The following is a 19,534-nucleotide window of genomic DNA, read 5'->3' on the forward strand; positions in this document are numbered from 1 at the left end:
AAGCAGCTGTCACTCATACAACGAGGCTTGGCGTCCAGCCCCTTTCGTTCCCAGCAGGCCTTGCGCGCGGGAAGATGGCAGCGTCCTGGTGGAGATCTTGAGGAGATCAGCTCGGTATGGCGTTGGCTTCGGGGCCTGCAAGGCGGGCGCTGGCTGGCTCCAGGCGGCTCGGCCTTGGGGGCTGCGGAGCCCCGAGACGCGGAGCGTACGAGTGGGGCGTGCGCTCCACGCGGAAGCCCGAGCGTCCTCCACCGGATAGGGTGCACGAGATCCCTGGACTGGAGCCCATCACCTACGCGGGGAAGATGCACTTTATGCCCGGGCTAGCGCGGCCAGTTTTCCCGCCCTGGGACCCTGGCTGGACGCACCCAAAATTTCGCCGCTTGCCGCCTCTTCACGAGCACCCACTGTACAAGGACCAGGCCTGCTACATCTTCCACCAGCGTTGCCGCCTTCTCGAGGGTGAGGCCCCAGGATGGGAGGGAGGGGACTTTGTATGTCTACCCAGCACTGACCCCGACCTTCTGTGGCTATGGGCAGAACTTTAAAACTCTGGAGGGTCTCAGTTTCTTCTGCGAAATGGGTCCGACATTGATTCCCATCTTCTGAGAGTTGTCAGGATTAAGTGGGATGTAAAGAGCTGCATGTGTGAGGGGGTACTAGAGTTTTAGTGGCCGAATAAAAAGACCTGATTTGTAGGCCTAGCCCTGCCTCTCACTCTGATTTTGGGCAAGTGGCTGACGCTTCCTGAATCTCCATTTCCTGTGAAATGAGTGGTTTTGTGAAGGTAGTCTACATTGACCCAGCTCTTAACACACTGCAGATGTAACTGTATATTTGAGAACTAGATGGAGGTGGATTATCGTGCAGAGACAACAGAAAGAGTGCTTAATCTGCATGCCTATCACCTCATCTCACAGATTGGTAATTGTGACAGAGAAGGTGATTTGCCCGTGATTTGCTCCCAGGTGCACTGTGGGTTACTAGTGAAGCCAGGGCTATGACCCGTGGTTTCCTAGGTCAATGTTCTTTGTCAAAAGTCAGAGCTGAGATGTTTTCAAGGAAAGGATCCGGACCTAAAAGTTGTCTAGTCTTTTAGCACTCCTGCTCCCTTTCACTTTCACTAAGAACAGGTTAAAATGACTTTAGCCAAAACCATCTGTATGTCTAGGGCAGGACCAGACATTATTTTCCAGATTCAATAGCAGGGGGTTAAGGGAGTGAGGGCTTATGTATTGAGAAGCCTTTTACCCATTTTTCCACCTCATTCTTCCTTAGTCCCTAAATTAGGATGAGGTTAGGGCAGGTCCTGAAAACACAAAATGGTCCAGGTAAGTGGGAGCAGAATTTCCCAGTGAGTAATTAGGGAAGAAAGAGACCTGGCAGGATTTGGAGACAAAGACAGAGAATAAATCCTAGGTTTGAAGAAAACTTAAGTCAACCAGCCAGCCTCTTAAGCTGCTCAAACCCATTCCTGAAAGCTGGTTTTCCAGCCCTTAAATACTTTGTGTCCTCACAGGGTGTTGCGAAGGACTTCACAAGACTTGGCACCCTGAGGGACCCTGGTAACATTACCATGTGGATGAATTGCACAGATATTTTAGAAGTTAAGATTAACTCGTTTGACTAGGCTGAAGACATACCCTATGCTTTGACCATATGCAGAGAGGTTCTGTAAAGTCTATAATAAAACTCTGCAAGATAAGGGCTAGAGAAGCAGATTAAGGTAATGGAGAGATCTTGGGCTTTAACGTAGACTCCGGTTCTCCTTCCAGCTCCATAGCTTATGAAGTATGGGACTTGATACAAGTTTCCTTAGTCTCTCTTGAGTTTCATCCTCCATTCCCTAAAGTCCCATCCAACCTGAAGATAAAGCTCCTGGTAAAGGGTAGATGGCAACGTGTAGTAAATGGCAGCTCTTACATATTATTAATAGTGAACCATAAAATCTTAGTATTTTATCCATTTTCAAATTTAAGGAACAGTGGCAGAGTTGGGAGTAAAACTCATGTTATCTGAGCCCAGTCCAGGGTTCTTTCTGCTGTACCACAAAATCTGGAAGTTACATTTCTAAATATTTGTGTTTCTGATCTCTTGAGAGCCTTAAACTGAAAAGTCTCATTGCCTTTCATTTATCACCACAAAAGAAATTGTCTGAGGTTGTTTCCCCCATGTCCTAGATTCCTTTAATCCGAGACATAGGTTTTCTTTCTTTTTTTTTTTTTTTTTTGGTGGGAAGGTCATTAGGTTTTTATTATTTATTTATAATGGAGGTACCCGGGATTGAACCCAGGACCTTGTGCATGCTAAGCACACGCTCTACCACTGAGCTCTACCATCTCCCCGAGACAAAGTTTTTCAAATGAAGATAGGTCCCTGAGTCAGAGTGGTCTTTTTCTAGTTGGGGTAAGTAGCCTGCCAACCAAAGCAGTCACCAGAATTCTGTCTACTGATGGGCACAGTCGTTAAAAAGAATGCAGTGTTAACTTTGATCTGAGGATAGCAGACTGGTTTGTGGACTTAATGTAGTATTTAGGTTCCTCAGTCTGTGCCTGACCCTCCTTTAGGGAAGTAAGATTTGGGGAAAGTGAAGCAAGGGAGTTGTGCCTGGCACAACAGCCCATCCCGCTGAGTAGGGGATTTAAATTAGTTTAATTTTTAAAGATTAAGCAGTTTGAATCAAATCTATTTTAGTTTATTTATACTCCTTGTCCTGAAAAGTATTTTGGGCATCTTACAGAAATTTTACAGCACAGCCAGATTAAATTAAAAATAGATAGCTGAGGAAATCAGAACAAAGGAACAATGAAACAATGAGGTTAATACAAAAAAGCTGTATGTGATCTATTTGATACAGGAGAGACCCAAAGTTGACCCTCAGCTTGCTAGCACTCAACAAATGGTACAAGATGGGGTCAGCTGACAGGCCCATTGCCTGTTTCTATAGTTTTATAAGAACAAACCATGCCCACTTATTTACTTATTGCCTGTGGCTGCTTCTGTGCTATAATAGCCGAGTTGAGAAGTTGTGACAAAGATTGTATGGCCCGAAAGCAGAAAATATTTACTGTCTGGTCCTTTAAGAAGTTTATTGACCATTGGAATAGAGAAGAACATTTTGAGTTTTACAGTTCACCATATCCAGAAGATGAAACAGTTCTCTACCCAGGAAAAACCCAACCTTCCTGTACTGAGGCCAGGGAGAAGTTCAGAAGGTCTCAAGCAGGACCCTCTGTAATAAATTGAACAACATGCTAAGTGTGATTCTTTTGACAAATATAGCAGTGTGTTTCATAGGGCTTCTTCATATAAAAATTTGCTTATAAAATAACTTGTTATAGAATCTCAGAGTTAGATGAGATGTGAAAAATTATCTAAGTGCTCCCAAACTCAGGGGTCCTCAAGTTATTCGTGATCCAAAAGTTATTTCCAAAAGTTTCTTCCCCTTGATATATCAGTGTGGGCTTAATCCTGGGCTGACATCTAAGGAAGCGTATTTGGCAGACATGAGCTTTTTCAGTCAGGGACTGGGGTTTACAGAAAAGATCTAGGTTTTAGGGTCTGTCTGAATCCTGTAGGCAACAGATAGACCTTTGCAAGATTCAGCCTCATGATCTCAGCCATCTTAGCGGCTGTTTGAATTCCTCCTGCGGCAAGTACTCGTTACACCTCAGTCAACTGTTAGCTGTCCTTAAGTAGATAGTCATTCCTGAAGCTGAGTTGAAATGTGGTTCTCCTCGCTTCCACTCTTTATTCTTTGTTCTGACCCCTTGAAGCTGCCTTTTCCCCAAGATGCTACCTGGCAGGCTTAAGCATCTCTTCCTGAATCGTCCTTTTTTTAAATTTTTGTTTTTGTAACTGATTACCCTAAAGGTGTAAAGCAGGCCCTCTGGCTTACCAAGACCAAGTTAATAGAAGGCCTTCCTGAGAAAGTGCTGAGCCTTGCTCATGATCCCAGGAACTACATAGAGAACCAGGATGAACGTGTTCTGAATGTGATCTCTCATGCTCGTCTCTGGCACTCTACTGAAGACATCCCCAAGAGAGAGACATACTGGTAAGTTTCCCCCAAGTCAGTAAGGTTTACAACTGATGGATCTTGGAATCAGCCTGTTGCTTAACTTCTCCAAACGTTTCTTCTTTCATTTAAGCCCAGTCATTGTGGACAGTCTGATACAGCTCTGTAAATTCCAGATCATCAAGCATCCTTCTCTGGCCAGGCGGATCTGTGCCCAAAACAGCTTGTTATCCACCACCTGGAATCGAGGTTGGTCATCCCGTATACCAGAAAGCCCCAGTCTGTTCCTTATCTTTCTACTCTTGGCCCCACCACCAGCTCGTATTCCCTTCCCTGCTGCCATACCTGTTCTCACTCCCTTTGTCATGGTCCAGTTTTGTGGCTCAGATACATCCTCAATGTCGTTAGCCATAGCCCAGCCTTTTTTGTTTTTACTCACTTCTTTCCAAGACTTAATTCTCTTTATTAAGTTCTTCTAAGGGCCTAAAAGTTGAAGTGAGGAAGTAATAAAACACAGTTTCTGGGCTCGCAAAGCTCATATTCTATTGTACCCCATTCTTACTTTTCTCCTTTTCTGAATCCATTTTCCACAGAGCTGCTAGAGTGATCTTTCTAAAGTGCAAGTCATGTTATGTCCCTTCCCTGTTTCGGATCCTTCACTGTCTCCCAGTAGCTTAACCATTTATCATACTATCCAAGGTCCTCTGTAATTTGGCATCCACCCAGTCTTTCTAGTCTTGTCTTCTGCTCTACTGCCCTCACCCCCATTCCCAAATTCACACTTAGCCACTTGCAGCTTTTTGGCTGCAAGCTTTGTGTGCCTTTGTAGGTTCTGTATAGTCTGTCTGGAGTGCTCTTTTCTACTTTCCTCACTTGACTAAATTCTACTACTCTGCACACTCAGCTCAGGCCCCTTTACTGTGTAAATCCACAGGTTAGTTCTTCCTCCTCTGTGCTCCTTGTGCCCATATGCCTATTTTTATTATAGCACACATTATATTATATTATAATTATCTAGTACAGTTTCTGTCTGCTCCAGTAAACTGTGAGCTAATGACAAGGACTGTGTCTTCTTCATTTTTGTCCATAGTGTCTGACAGCTCATGGCACACAATAGGTGCTGACTGAAGGAACAGGTGAATGAATACCAAATTTCAGGTGTTTCAGGCAGGGGTGTTCCAAGTACACAGGTGTCTATTTGGTGGAATCCTGGAGCAGGGGAACCAGCTGTGGGACAGTTTGGGATTTTCAGAACATCTGCTTGGTCTGGTTTCTCCAGCTTGCCCCTTTGAGTATGGACTTCCTGGCAAGGAGTCAACTTTGCAGAGGTAATGGCACCACTAAGGAAATTAGTGAGCCTCATTAATAGAGGAGTACTTGTTGGCCCATTATCAAGTATTACCTCTAATTAAACTGCCCCATTTGGAGCTGTCACTGGAGGAGGGATGTGGAGGGAATTGAATTGGAAACCACAGTAGAATGGTCTGTGGGGAGAATCTAAAACCCAAGGTTAGGAGAGGTCCAGGCACATTTATCTTCCTTGCAGATTATATGTGAGGAAACAGGAAATACTTGAGAAAACGTTCTTGAGGTGTGGGCATGATGTGTTTTAACATGCGAATCAGAGTTTATCCATCCACAGATGTAGTATCCTTCTTTTGCATAACCAATAAGGGAGGACACATGCTAATTAAATGACAGTGCTGTTGGCCAAACCAGTTGTTAGACATATAGAATCATCAGTCCTGGTCAGTTACCATCACACTGTGATTTGTAATGTTTGGTTTGTATTTCTCAAAACCCAAGCACCTTCAGAGGAAGATTTGCCAGAGAATCCTCAGGAGGCCATTCTCCAGGAGTCTTTCCAGATGGTGTTCGGCCTCCAAGGGGACCTCTGTAAAGGGCACCTACACACGTTCACAGCGGCAGCCTTGCTGGCTAGTCAAGTGTGAATTTGTTTCCTCACACACCTGTGTCTCCATGTAGCAAATGTGCTGATCCAACTTAAGTGAAGCTTTCTGACTGGCTCGATATTTTTCACTCTCAGTGGTTGAGGACAATCTGGCCCTTTTCCTGGGCTTAGTAGCCTTTCTCCTCGGCCTCTAGTTTCAGTACTTCTCTCTCTCCATTCCTCCTTCCTCCAGTCACCCGGACTTACTTACCTAAACTCTGCTGTGGAACAGCACCCAGCACCTGCTGTTGCTCCTTCACTAGAATAGTTTTCCTCCCTTTTCTTTGCCTGGCAAACTCTTACCCAGCAGGTTTCAACCAAGGGCAGTTTTGCCCTCTAGAGGAGATTTGGCATTGTCTGGAGGCATTTTTTTTTTGGTAATGAAGCAGGGCCAGGGTGGGTAGTAGAGGTTCTGCTGGCATCTAGCGGGTAGAGGCCAGGGCTGCTGCCAGACATCTATAATCCACAGGACAGCCTCCCTCGGCAAAGAATGGCCTGGTTCAAGATGTGAACAGTGCCAAAGTTGAGAAGCTCTGCTCTTATCTGTCTTTCAAAACCTAGTTTAAAGGCATTGCCTCTTTCAGGAAGCTCCCCAGGCGTCCCAGAGGAGGTCAGTTTTCCCTACCTCCACTATCTCCAAAGTTGTTCATACTTTTGTTGTAGCACTCACTCCCTGGCCAGCTCCTTGAGAGCAGAGAATTACTCTCACTCATTTCTGCGTCCCCAGTTTAGAGCAGATGCTTGGGAAGATCTGTGTGGGGCGGCCCTGAACTCAGAGACCACCAGTCCTCAGGGTTCATTGGAAAAGGAACATGGGAAGGAGAGTGCATTGGTCAAACCTCTCAGGATTAGCACTTTAATGGAAGTTTTGTTTTTTTGTGATGAGGCTGATCAGTTAGGAAAGCTTTGAAAGACTTGAGCATGGCAGGAGGAAAGCCTTAGACTTTGCTGAGCTAGGCTTTAGACCATGTTGGACTAACTGTCTTTCTCTGCTTTTAGAGTCTGTTCTTCTTCAGGTCTGTGGTTCTAGCAGAGCTCAGCTGAACGCCAAGGATCCCCTGCCCCCTATCGCCTCCAGAGAGGAGGTGGAAGCTACTAAGAATCATGTTCTTGAGACCTTCTATCCCGTATCTCCCACTATGGGTCTTCAAGAGTGCAACGTTTACGATGTGAATGATGACACAGGTCAGTATCAAAGTCTTTGACTTTTAGGCATTATGGAAATGGGGGACAAGCTGGTTCTGAAGAGAGAGGATGTACTGAGTACTTCTGGTGCATTTTCTCCTAAGGCTGGTGAGACAGGTACTGTTAACCCGATTTTATAGGCAAGGAAACTGAGACTCAGGGAGGTTAAGTGATTTGCTCAAAGGGCTGACTTTACTTTTGAGCCCTGAGAAGTAATTCCGTTACATCAGTTTTAATGGGTGGCTTGACAGGCATCAAATGTTTCCTTTTTTCGTAGATCCCTTGAAAGACACCCCCCTCTCTGTGCACCCTGTAAACTCTGGCCAACCTCCTACTAGGACTGAGGAAGCCCCATAGTCCTTGAACGGGGCTCTTTATCCCATCTCCATCGAACAGCACACTGCCACTGACCCAGGGAGCCCAGACAGAAATAGGGAGTCAGGCTGGGCAGGCCTGCAGCTCCTGCCATCCGCTTAGTCCTGAATTGTGGCACCCTCCTCCATAACCTCTTCATTTCAGCCACAACCTTGGTCAGTGCCTACTGTCTCACGCAGCCTACTACCACAGCCTCTCAGCCGGTTAGTCTAACCCAGGCTAGGTTCTCTCCAGTCCCTCTAGTTCACAATTTCAGAGTAGCCTTTCTAAAATTTAATCCCATGGCTCCCCTACCCCCTCCCCCCCACTGCATGTTGGATAAAGTTTGAATTCCTTAGCTTATCACCCAAGGGCCTTCACGTCTGCCATCTGCCTCTTTCTCCAGCCTCATCTTCATCTGTTCCCCACGAGCCCATTTATTCACGGTGCCTTTTCTCACCACCAGGCTTCAGCACTTCCTCTTCCCTCTGCTTGCACTTTTGACATTTACTGCTTTTTCTCTTCAGCTTAGTAACTTCCCACCTTTCACAGTTCATTGTAGGACTCACTTCTTTCCAGAAATGCTCTGCGACCTTTCTGTCTGGTCAGGGGCCTTTTATCCATCCTTGCACAGCCCTTGACTCCCCTTGTGTCTTGATGTGTCCCTCTGTATGGATACCGTCAGTTTTCTTGTCTGTCTTCCTTTTAGACTTGGTGAGCTCCTCACTGGCAGTGGCAGGCTCGGCAGGGCCTGTGTTCCTGGTACCTGTCTTGGAGTTTGGCACAGAGTGAATGCTGAGTGTTGGGCATTCACACATGCTGAGGCACTGAGGCAGGCAGGCAAATCATGTCTCTCTTTTAAGTAGTGTTCTCTGAGATTTTCCCAGCCTTTCTCGTCCTCCTTTTCACCTACTTTCACTAATCCAGGTCACTCATTCTAGACACCTCCAGCCTCCAAGGGTTTACTCATGGCCATGCAGGGGAAGAGAAAGCTGACCAGACAGGGTGGTGGCTGAGATGAACAAGTGCTGAATCCCCTCACCTCCTGACCCTTCCTTCTCCTCCCTTCCACCCTGATAGTTCTGGCCTTCCCAAACCACTTTTGCTCTTCTGATTCCTTTTGGCTTGAAGCAGACCAGGTTCCCCCAGGCCACCCCTGTTTTGGGGGGCCTGTATTTTTTTTAATGACACCCCAGTTCCCCACCTGTTCCTCCCCTTTCCTGTGCTGCCATCTTCTGATAGTGACTCTGTACTTGTCTGTTTAGTTCTGTGTGTAAATGGAATGTTGTGGCGATCACCCCTCCCCGCTGCCTGATTCCCCTCCCCTTTTCCATGGTCGTAGCCACTTATGGAAGCAGGACCAGTAAGGGACTGTCAATTAAAAAGCACACACACAACAACTAAAAAAAAAATCTCAGCGCAGTGTTGTGAGGTATGAACAAGTCATTTGTTATTAATCATAAAGTATTCAATTTTGCAAATGATTTTTTAAAAAAATAGTCACCATAGATTTCGAGTTATCCTTCTAATATCACTGTCATCTGTGTGCTTTAATGAGTAAGAACAGGGTGGAGTTAGAGCTAGCCTGCAAGAATCACCTGTAACAGGTTGACAAGCATCCTTTATAAAGAACCAAATAGTATTTTAGGTTTTGCAGGCCACTATACGGCATCTGTCACAGCTACTTAATAGATGTATGTAAATGAGTGGGTGGTGGTGTGCTATAGTAAAATTTTATTTTCTAAAACAGTCTGGGGCCAGATGAGGCCAGCAGGTTGACGTTTGCCAGCCCCTGAGCTGTAGTGATAGTATCTGCCTGTACTGAGTTTCTGTAGTGCCTGACACTGAGCTTAGATGGGGTGACTTTCCTAAGGCTTTGGGGAAGGCTGATTAATCTTTTCCACCCCTCACATGATTACATATCTTGCAGGATTCCTAGAGGGTTATCCTTATCCTTATCCCCACACCCTGTATTTCCTGGAGTCATCCAATTTACAACAACACCGCTTTCAACCAGTTCAGCTGCGGGCCAAGATGATCCTGTTTGCCTTTGGCTGTGCCCTGACTCAGGCCCGGCTCCTCTATGGGGTATGTATGTGGAGAAGACCACCAAGCTGCCTTACATTGTATTGATCTCCTGCCTTAGACTGCTCAAAGGAGGAAAGGAGGCATGGAGGGGTTTTTTGCTCAACTGAGGAGTTTTAGGAGAGCTGCTTCCATTCATCCTACAGAGATGAACTGCCGTCTGCTCGTGGCCTATGATGTGCCTGTCTTTTATATAAGATGCCTCATTTGTTGATCACAGTACCCTACACGATCTCAGCATGATCCCCATTTTTCAGATTATGTCTCTGAATCCCAGGGAGGCTAAGAAGCTTGTCAAGCAAAACACAGCAGTAAGTGGTGGAGAAAGTATTAGGACCAGGTAGACCCAACTCCTAAGGCTTCAGTTATCTGTGCTCCAGCACACTGCCTCAGTTCTCTAGTATTGGAGATGGAGCCCCCGGCTCTGTTGGGTAGGCAGGAGGAAGTGATGCAGAAGAGATGATCCAGACCCGCCTGCCAACTCAAGAAAGATTCTGGGGATCCAATATGCCACTTGGCGATAGCCCCTTGATTTTGATAGGAAGTCTCAGGGCTCTAGAAAGTATAGAATGCAGGCTGAGTGGTTGTCACACAGTGCTGTCCCATGATCGGGACAAAGGTTTTTGGGGTGGGGAGTGGCAATAAGGAAGCCCCCAAGCAGGCCTGGGACACTGGATCTCTGGTTTTGTGTGTGTCTTGAGGGGTGGGGGCTGGAATGGTTTTGAAAGCTGCTTTCAGGCTCCCAGGTCTTGGTTAGAGCCTGAAGCTCTCCTGCAAGAGAGATGAAATTCGAAATGTTCTGTCTCCCATCCTAGTTCAGTCTAGGAACTAGGTGGGGTTGGGATGGTGTGGTTAGCCAAGTGAGATGGGGAGTAGAATGGACCTTGCCTATATTGAGCATCTACTGTATGCAAGACATTTCCTTAGGACTCCTTATGTCAGTGGTTCTTAAAATATGGTCCTGGATCAGCAGTGTGAACATCACCTAGGAACGTACTGTATCAGAGACTCTGGGGGTGCGGCCTGGCAGACAATGTTTTAACAAGCCCTCCAGGTGATGCTGGTACAAGCTAAGTTTGAAAACCACTGCACTGAAATTCGAGAACCATTGCATTATTTAATCCTTATAGTAACCCCCTGTAGCAGATACTGTTAGCTTCACTTTACAGATGAAGAAACAGGCTCAGGGAGGCTCCAGTAACTTCCCCAAGGTCATACAGCTAAGAGATTAGCAGCTGTCATATCTTTATGTGACCTGTGTCTTCCCAGTCCTTGAAAGGTTATCTTAATTCCCATTCTGTGACAGTATACTTTCTGAGGCCCTAGAAGATTAGGTAGCTTGCCCGAGATCCCACAGCTAATGAGTAGGGAAGCAAGCATGGGAGCCCTGATCCCTCCGGCTTCAAAGGATGTACTGTCTCCCAACTCAGGGGCAGGAGAGGGAGGCAGCGATAGTCACATGGCAGGTCCCAGGCCTGCAGGCTCATTGTAGTTTCTGTGCCAGCTATTGCCAGCAGAGAATGGGTAGCAACGCCATCGCTAATTGCCACCCAGGTGGGTAGGAGAGGAGGCCTCCCCCACCCCCTCTGGGTACAAATTATTCCTGGGGATGTGAAGCTGAGCAATTATGGGAAGAGCCTCTGTGTAAAAGGTAAAATTGCTGAGAAATTTATGTACTACCTGCAGTTTTATTGATCTGTAGAGGGAGATAAGAGTCAATACAGAATTCTCAGCTACCACTTAGAGGTACTTTTCTTTTTATTTATTTCTCATGCAGCTAAGAACAGGTATTTCTAAGGCCAACAGTCCCAGTGTGGCCCACACTGAGGTCTGATATTAGCTATTCCTAATATCAGATTCAGCCCTGGAGCGGTGAAGGTAGGCAGCATCTTTGAATCAAGGATTCTTTGCCTCATGGGACCTGCCTATTGGATCTTTGTCCAATGGATAGCAGTCACCAAACTGGATGCCTCCACAGTCTCAGTAGGATGAACATGATTTGTCATCCAAACTGGGACACTTGAGAATGACAGGTGCTACTATCAGATACAATGGGGCACTCAGTATAAACCAGGACAGTGGGATTTTAAGTGATTTAATAGCCTGGGATCTGATCTTGGCTCATTCCTGATGGGTAACCATGAGCAAATTATATCACCTCTTTGAACTTCAGTTTCTTCATCTGTTAAGTGGGAGTTTACCACTGGGTTTATGAGATTAGAGGCAACTTTATGTGAAACTGATGTAATGCCTGGCACACGAGAGGCCTTCAGTAAATGGCTGCTGGTATTATTACCATTACCAAGTTGCATTAATTAAAAGAGAGAATTAGAAAATGTGTTGATTGGTGAAATCCTGCTGCTGACATAGCTGGTGTGGACACTCAGGAATCTGACACATACTGAGAGCCAGAAACAAACCCAGGTGAGATGCCTATGTGCAGGCTTAGGGCATTCTAAGATGCCAGACTCTGAGGAATAGGACAGATGGAAATGTGCATGCTCTAGCGCTAGCCAGTGTGGTTTCTGATGCCACACACCGTTGTGACTTCAGACAGGCCACTCCCTCACTGAGTCTCAGTTGCCTCATCCATCAGGTGGAGTGGGAACTGAATGAGGTTGTGTGTATTATATACATTGACCCTCTCGGTTAATGTTTGATGGACGTCATTGTTGTCACCATCAGGTAACACCATGAGTTTGAGGGGTTTCCCGTCATTAACCTCCCAGCTCATCTTCCTGTACTGTGCAGTGTGCCTGGTAATTGCCTCTCAATGGCAGAAATTATTACTTTAATGTGCTCAAGTTGAAGAGCAGGCACCCTGGGGCCACGAGGCATCTGAGGCCAGGCAGAGCCAGGCCGGGTACAGCCGAGAAGGCCTGACCCTGGACAGTGCCCTGAGCTTCGAGTTCTGTTTTTGTTGCCCTGTGGGGAAACCATTAAATAGGGGTAGGGGATTGTTTTAATGGTGAGAACTAGGTTCCTGGTTTGTGCTGTTCCTTACGTCTTACTGTTTCTTATTTGATTTACTTGTCTCCTTTTCTCTTAGAACGATGCTAAGGTTTTGGAGCAGCCGGTAGTCGTGCAAAGCGTGGGCACTGATGGACGTGTCTTCCAGTTCCTGGTGCTGCAGCTGAACACCACAGATCTGGCCCCTGATGAGGGTGTCAAGAATTTAGTCTGGGTGGACTCAGACCAGCTCCTCTATCAGCATTTTTGGTGTCGCCCAGTGGTCAAAAAGAAGGTGGTTGTGGTAAGTCCAGCCGGCTTCAGCCTGGTGACTGGATCAGGGCCATGACTCGTCCTCCCCAGAGCGAGCCTGGGCTGGAGTTGAAGGGATGCTTGTGAGTGGGGCCCTGGCTTTAGGAACTTCATGTTCAGGATCTCTGCCTGGAGGGCTACCTCAGCCCTGCCCATCTCCTAAAACAGCACTTCCCACCCTGGGCTCCCCCCACCCCAAGCTCTTCACCTCTCCTCCCGCTTCCCTCTGCACCCCGCACCCAGCCCTGCCCCGCCTCACGGACATCAGTGTGCGCTGCTGCCTGAGTGGCTCAGGGTCCTAGTGGGTGCTGCTCCTTTCACATGGGAGGCTTCTTCCTTCTCCCTCCTCCCTCTCCCCCACCCTCCCACCGACCCCCATTTCTCTTTCATCTGGTCATCCTCTGTCATTCCAGGTTTAGTATAAAGACTCACCATCTCCATCTCCGTCTTGCTTAAGTGCATCGGGTGGGTTCCCGTGGCCCCTGGGTTCCCCCATCACAGCACAGCCAGGCTGCTGCTCCGTAGGTGTATGTTTACATGTTCTCCTCCATCTGACCCAGCCCCGAGCCCCTCCTGGGCAGGGCCTGTGAATGATGCGTTCATTTATTTCATTCCACAGATAGGGAATTCCTCCCATCGCCTCGTCACTGCTGCATCTCCAGTGCTCAGCTGACAGAGTCCAGGCCTGTCTTCTGTGCAGGGGCAGTGACAGTATCTACACTCATAGTACAATATCCGGCTGTGATAAGCGCTCTGAAGAGACAAAGCAGGACTGGGGGTTGTGAGAGAACAGTGGGGGAACTGCTGGGTCTGTGACTGACTAGCTGTGCCCCATGTCCCACACAGAACCTGAGCAGCTTTGCTTCGATGGAGTAGTAGTTGAGCCTTTGAACATTACCGGTATGTTAGTTGAGTAGTGAGGTCTGGTATCTTCCAATGTTGTTGTTCCCTTGAAATGCCTCCCGGTCTGGGCCCTGCTCTTGGCCCCAGACACCATTCGTTGCCTTTCACCTGCGCAGCCACACCAGCCACCCCCAGGTCTCTGCTCTCAGCTGTGTCTCCCCACTCCCCTTCGTGTCTTCAGGTCCTCCTCTTTCAGCCTCTTCCTTCCAGAATAGTAACTTAATGCTGGCCTGTCCTGCTTTGATCACATGGCTCCTCCTTTCCTGTCTCTTCCCCCGGCTCCTGCCCCCACCTGTCTCTTCCCCCACCCACTCCACCTCCACCGGCACTGGCCCTGGGCTCCAGCCTGACCCTTGCTCTTCCCGCCTTCATTTGTGCCTCTGAACCAGTGCATGTACTGGTCTCTCTGAAGTCTCCTTTCTTTTTTTTCTTTCTGGCCCATTCTACTCGCCCTTTAAGACTTGTTCATACATGATCTCTTCCACATATGAAAGTCGGTGTCGTTTTCCCCCCTGCTTTCTTAGCATCCTTTTCCTACTTCCATTATGAGGCCTGTCGCCTTTCATTATCACTATTTGCACACCTGGCTGTGAGCTCCTTGAAGGCAGGAGGCAGATTCAGGTCACTATTGGGTTTCCAGCACTGGGCACAGCCCTGATATAGAGAATGTGCCTGTTAAATGTGTGCGGAATGAATAGGGGATTATTGTCCTTGAGAATTAAGAGGGGCCACAGAACGTTTGTGGTGGCTGAGGTGAGAGGGATTAGGGATCTGGGCAGTGTCAGCAGACGATGTGGCTGGAAGGTGCTGGGATGCTTCAGTACCCTCCTCTCCTGCCCAGCCCTCTGGCATCTCTTGGCACCAGCTCCCCAGCACTCCTCCTTGGTCATGAGAGAAAGAAACAGTTATTATCTAGGCACTTAGGATTTACATAAAAGCGACCTTTGTTTTAATTGCTGCCATTAAACCTAGTAGCAGGATCCTAATGGGCTGTGTTCTTTCCAGGAACCTGTTGGACCGACTGGTTTCCAGCCAGAGACTTTCAGGAAGTTTTTAGCTCTGTATTTGCATGGTGCTGTGTGAGCCAAGGACCGTTCCGAGGCCTGGAGCCCCATCCTTGCCCGTCTCCCATGAGTGTCCTGGGTCCTGGGTAGTGCCTGGGGCCTGCCTGGAGCCGCCGTGCTCCTGTGTCTGGGGGTCGTGCAGACAATAAAGAGCCCTTCCGGTGCACTGCAGTCTGTGCTTGTTATGGGGGTGCCATCAGAGGGGCACCCACAGTCACAGTCACATGCAGGTCCACGCTGTGAGCCTGCCTCCACACAAGTGCCGGCCCTGGAGCCTGACCTGCCCCAGCTTGAGCCCAGCTCTGTCCGTGGCCCATCTTGTGACTTGAGATAAGACACTTCACCTCTGTGAGTTTTAATTTCTTCATCTGAAGCTTCTGGCTGACATGACGTACCATGTTTTGAAGATTAGAGAGTGTGTATATGTATTGTCTGCCACATAGTTGGTGCTCTGTAATGGTCTCTAGGTTCTTATGGGATTATTTAAATTGTGGACACATTCCACAATGACTGAAGAAAATTCCTTGTGGATTTCTCACTAGTATCCTGGTTAATGAACTGAGTACATCCCTGCTTCTGCTGACCTGTTTGTTCAAATGACATCAAGCCCTGCTGTAGGCCAGGCACCTTGTATACAGCATCTTGTTAAATCCTCACACAACCCTTGCAAGGTATGTGTCATTTCCATATTCCAGAAAAGTATGGAGTGCCTGCCTTCTGTGTGCTGGGCACTGTTCTGGGCCCTGCAGGTGAAGAAGCTCAGGTAGTATAGGGAACTGCTGAAGGTCTTGCAGCTGATGTTTTAGGTCAGCTCCCCAGATGGAGATAGAGATTTGTAGGTGGAAGTTTGGAGAGAGCCTTGAGGATTGGCACCTGCAGGGAGTGATGGTAGCAGCACTGGGTGGAGGAGGGACTGAGCTCAGTGGATTTGCACCTGAGGCCTCAACAAGTTCCCAGCTCCATGGGCACCCTGGAGCAGAATTGTCCCTCGCGGAGGCGAGGTGCTGAGCCTTCCTACAGGTATTGGTGACCTGTCCCCAGTCATCAGATAACACTGCTCCTAACACAGGCGAGACCTTGGGTGACATGCCTTTGTTGGGCTGAGCACAATTTCCAGGAAGATTGCCGAGAGCAGTCAGCCAGGGTACTTCCTGCTGCGGGAGGACCGCTTTGAAGACCGGTCCGGAAGTCCACATCGCCTCCATGGGTGACAGTGCTGTTTCCAGCTCCATGTGTCTGACTCTCAGGTTTTGCCCCTTCCACTTTATAAGGTAGGCTGGGCGGGAGCCAGGGTGGGAGGACGGATTACTAGGAAAAGGATAGACTGAGCTGGCGGTGCTGTGTCAAGAGGTTACGGGGGAAGGCAGCAGTTGTGCGAAAGCAGGGAGGCACAGAGGATCCTGGGGCAGCGGGGAGTGGTTAGCAGTGGGGGGTGCAGGGAGGTTGAAGTGAGGCTGGGTGGGGCCAGCTCTCAGGGGGCCTTGAATGCCAGGCAGTTCAGGCTTCCCCATATAGAAGTTGTCACCCCACCCAAGCAACTCTAGTCGTCTTCCCTAAGGGTGACCTCAGCTTCGAGTTTCTTACGTAGCACCATTAAAAGTGTATGTATAATAAGGACACGTGTGCACGTTACTTAGTGTCCTATTTATAGACTCTTCTACACCTTCTTTTCTTCACCTAATACCTTGGGTTCGTGGTATCTTGCCACATCAGCACCTGTGAGCTATGTTCTTTTGAGCGGCTGCATTAATATCTATCGATGGACATTTGGGTTATTTCAAGTTGTTAGCTATTACAGATAATGCTGCAGTGAGCATCCTTGTTCACGTATCTCAGTACTTCTGCCAGCACAGCCACTGGATACATGCCTAGCAGAATTGCTGAGTCAAAGGGATTTTTTAAAGAACACTCTATGGGGGTGTGGAGGACGAGTTGGCAGGGCCACTGTACAGTCCAGCTGGAGGCCATTGCGGTTATTCTTGGGTGAGTGGTGGTGGTGGCTTGAAGCCAGCCTGAGAGGGCAGAAGCCCCCTGGAGACGGTGGGAGAGTGGAGAGCGAGAGGGCTAAGTGAGCCTGAGGCTTGAGTGTGTGGGGCGGATACTGTGAGTAGGAGGGCAGTCAGCAGATGACCTTGCATCTTGAGGACTGCCCTGGAAGGGGGCCAGTGTTGCAGGGCAGGCCTAGGCCCTCGTCCCAACCTGAGTGAGGACAGCCCCAGTGGCTGGCCTTGGTCTGTGCCTTAGAGCCTGGCACCCACTGCTGTCTCTTAAAGCCCCTTGCAACTGATCTGCCAGGTGAAGCAGCGGTGACTGGCAGTTTCTGGCTTCTGCACCCACAGGCGAGGCGGCAGGGGCTTAGGCCCCACGTGGGGGGTGTAAAGAGCGGGAAAATTCATACGTGGTGGCAGCTGCCCCTCCACAGAGGCCTGCCCGCCTTCCCAAGCCCCAAACGCCCACGTACCTCATCCTCACCGCCCTCTTCTTACCTTCCTTTCCTCGTTAAACACAGGGAGGGAGAAAAACACAAGGTGATTTTAAGGCCCTATTTGGCCTGAGGCCTGAGAAAAGACTACCCACCTACTCAGAGTGAGTCTGGAGGAAGGAATCCAAAGTACTGTATGAGGAGGGTGGACGTGGAGGTCACACTGTTGCTGTAAAAATCCCACTATAGGGACCTGGACTTCTAAGCAACGGAAGTTTGGAACTAAAATGTTGACACTGGCATTGTGAGCACGTGTGAACATACTCTCACTTGGTTACGTGTTTAAGCGTCTTGTTGATCCTTTAGAAAGTTCTTGGTTCATTTCTAGCAGACATCAGTGGACTCAGGGAAAGCCATTTCCGAGAGTCTTCTGCGTTCCAGCTCCCACTCAAAGCCTGGGTTTCCTCATCTATGAGATGGGGTTAAAGCACCTCCCTTTCAGGTTTTCCCCACTGGATTAATGGGCTGCATCTGACCAGGAGGTTTCAAGTAGATGGGTCTGAAGGTTTTCAGAAGCCCCGTGAAAGGGTGAGGTTACTTTGAAAGGGCCCTTTAGGCTGTCTCAGGCTGGACCTAGGGTGGATGCTTGCCAGATGCTGGCCTGAGGCTGCAGGCCCGAGGCTGGGGAAGGAGCAGTCCGGGGTCGCCCCAGGCTTTGGGCAGCATCTCCCTGCTTCCTCTTTTGCGGTGGGAGAAAGTCCCTTAAAGCATGTGTGTGAGCTGAGTGTCTCGGACTGTCTTCCCTGGCTGCTGGAAGACCACCTTGTTTATGGGACCCCTCTCCCCAGATATGTTAGGGAACCTGCAGAGAGGTGCACTTGTTACAGATCGCTCCTAGTGCCCACAACTCAGCTCAGGATAAGCCCTCAGCCACTTGATTGATTTGTCCCGTAAGTGTCCATGAGCACCTAGTATGTGGCAGGCAGGCTGCAAGGCCTTAGCTCTAGAGCAGGGAGCAAAACAAGGTCCCTGCTCTCACAGAGCTGATTTTCCAGTGTCGGGAGGCAGGGAAGAGGGACATGTCAGGATATAAAGAAGAGTTCTCTGGACCAGGCTCTGAGGGGGAGTTGCAGCAGCAGGCTGACAGGGGGAGCACTCTCCGGAGACCTGTGAGCAAGTCAGGAGGGCACGACTGGTCAGAGCTGGGGGGCCTTTCAGAGTCATCCCAAATTGAGGCCAAGTTGGGGGCCTTGAAGTCCCACATCCATCGTTGGCCACCGGCCGCCACCTGGGAGGAGGTGAAACCTGGGGTGAGGCAGCTCCCTGGGGACCAAGGGCAGCACCCAGCAAGGGATACAGTGTGAGCCATCAGCAGCTGGGGATGGGGTATTTACCTCACTGGGTGAGGACTCCGTGAGAAGGTAACATTTGAGTAGAGACCAAACGAAGTGCGGGGCAGGCCAGGAACAGAGCGGAGGAAAGTGCCACAGCTCTGAGATGGGCGTGGGGTGGGTGTGTCTGTGGAATGGAAAGGAGGCCGGGAGGCCCAGGCTCCATCGCCAGATCCCCACCCCTCCCCGGCCTATAACCACCAGCCCTCCCTCCTCTGCAGCACTTGTCCAACTGTCTGGCCTTGTCTTCAGCAGGAGGAGTCAACAGTCTATATGGAGAGTCTGTTAGAGCCATGAAACAGCTGAAAAGCTGGGAGGGACTTAGGGGGCAGAGTGAGTTGGTTTTACCCCCAGCTCTGCCCTTGAAAAGGGGCTTGTTTTCCCTTCTACCTTTGACCTAAGATCCCAGGAACCAGTACCTCATCCAACACATGCAGCCACCTATCCTTCCCCCAGCTCATTTGCACACTTCCAGTGATGGGGAACTTACTACCTTTCAGTGCAGCCTTTCATTCTTTAACGGCTCTGGCTGCTAAGTGTTCTCACACCTCAGAGGAATGTCTTCCTATAGCTTCAACTCCAGGGTCCCAGCTCTGTTCTCTGGGGCCCCACAACCCATCCGATCAGGGGACTGCCCAGTCAAGATTTGAAGGTGGGGATTATAGGTCTCTAAGCCAAATAACCCAGTTATTACCTCCCACTGAACCTCTAACCCAGTCCCCTCCTCAAAGACCTGCTGAGAAGGCCAACCCCAAACCAGCCCTCCCCAGGGCCTCATATGAGTGAGGTAAAGGCAACTCTGGGGGTGCTGGGGGGCCACAGGCTGAGGTGGGATTTTAGGGCACCTGGTGTCCTCCCCCAGCAGAGCTGGGCACAGCAGGCTCTCATTACAGGCTGGCA

General features: G+C 49.0%; 1 protein-coding gene across 2 annotated transcripts; it reads left to right on the plus strand.

Moving 5' to 3' along the window:
• The first annotated feature begins 38 nt into the window (after positions 1-38).
• Positions 39-14,987, plus strand: MRPL37 (mitochondrial ribosomal protein L37). Of its 2 annotated transcripts, XM_006180128.2 has the most exons (7): positions 40-462; positions 3,874-4,057; positions 4,152-4,267; positions 6,969-7,154; positions 9,439-9,596; positions 12,643-12,846; positions 14,763-14,987. In XM_006180128.2, exons 1-7 carry the CDS (start codon positions 117-119, stop codon positions 14,838-14,840), a joined length of 1,272 nt encoding a protein of 423 aa, XP_006180190.1. In that variant the 5' UTR covers positions 40-116; the 3' UTR covers positions 14,841-14,987. The 2 variants fall into 2 exon arrangements, with proteins under 2 accessions (XP_032350250.1, XP_006180190.1); XM_032494359.1 differs by lacking the exon at positions 6,969-7,154 and having other exon boundaries at positions 39-462.
• The last annotated feature ends 4,547 nt before the right edge of the window (positions 14,988-19,534 follow it).

The sequence above is a fragment of the Camelus ferus genome, chromosome 13, assembly GCF_009834535.1.
Source record: "Camelus ferus isolate YT-003-E chromosome 13, BCGSAC_Cfer_1.0, whole genome shotgun sequence".
Taxonomy (NCBI): domain Eukaryota; kingdom Metazoa; phylum Chordata; class Mammalia; order Artiodactyla; family Camelidae; genus Camelus; species Camelus ferus.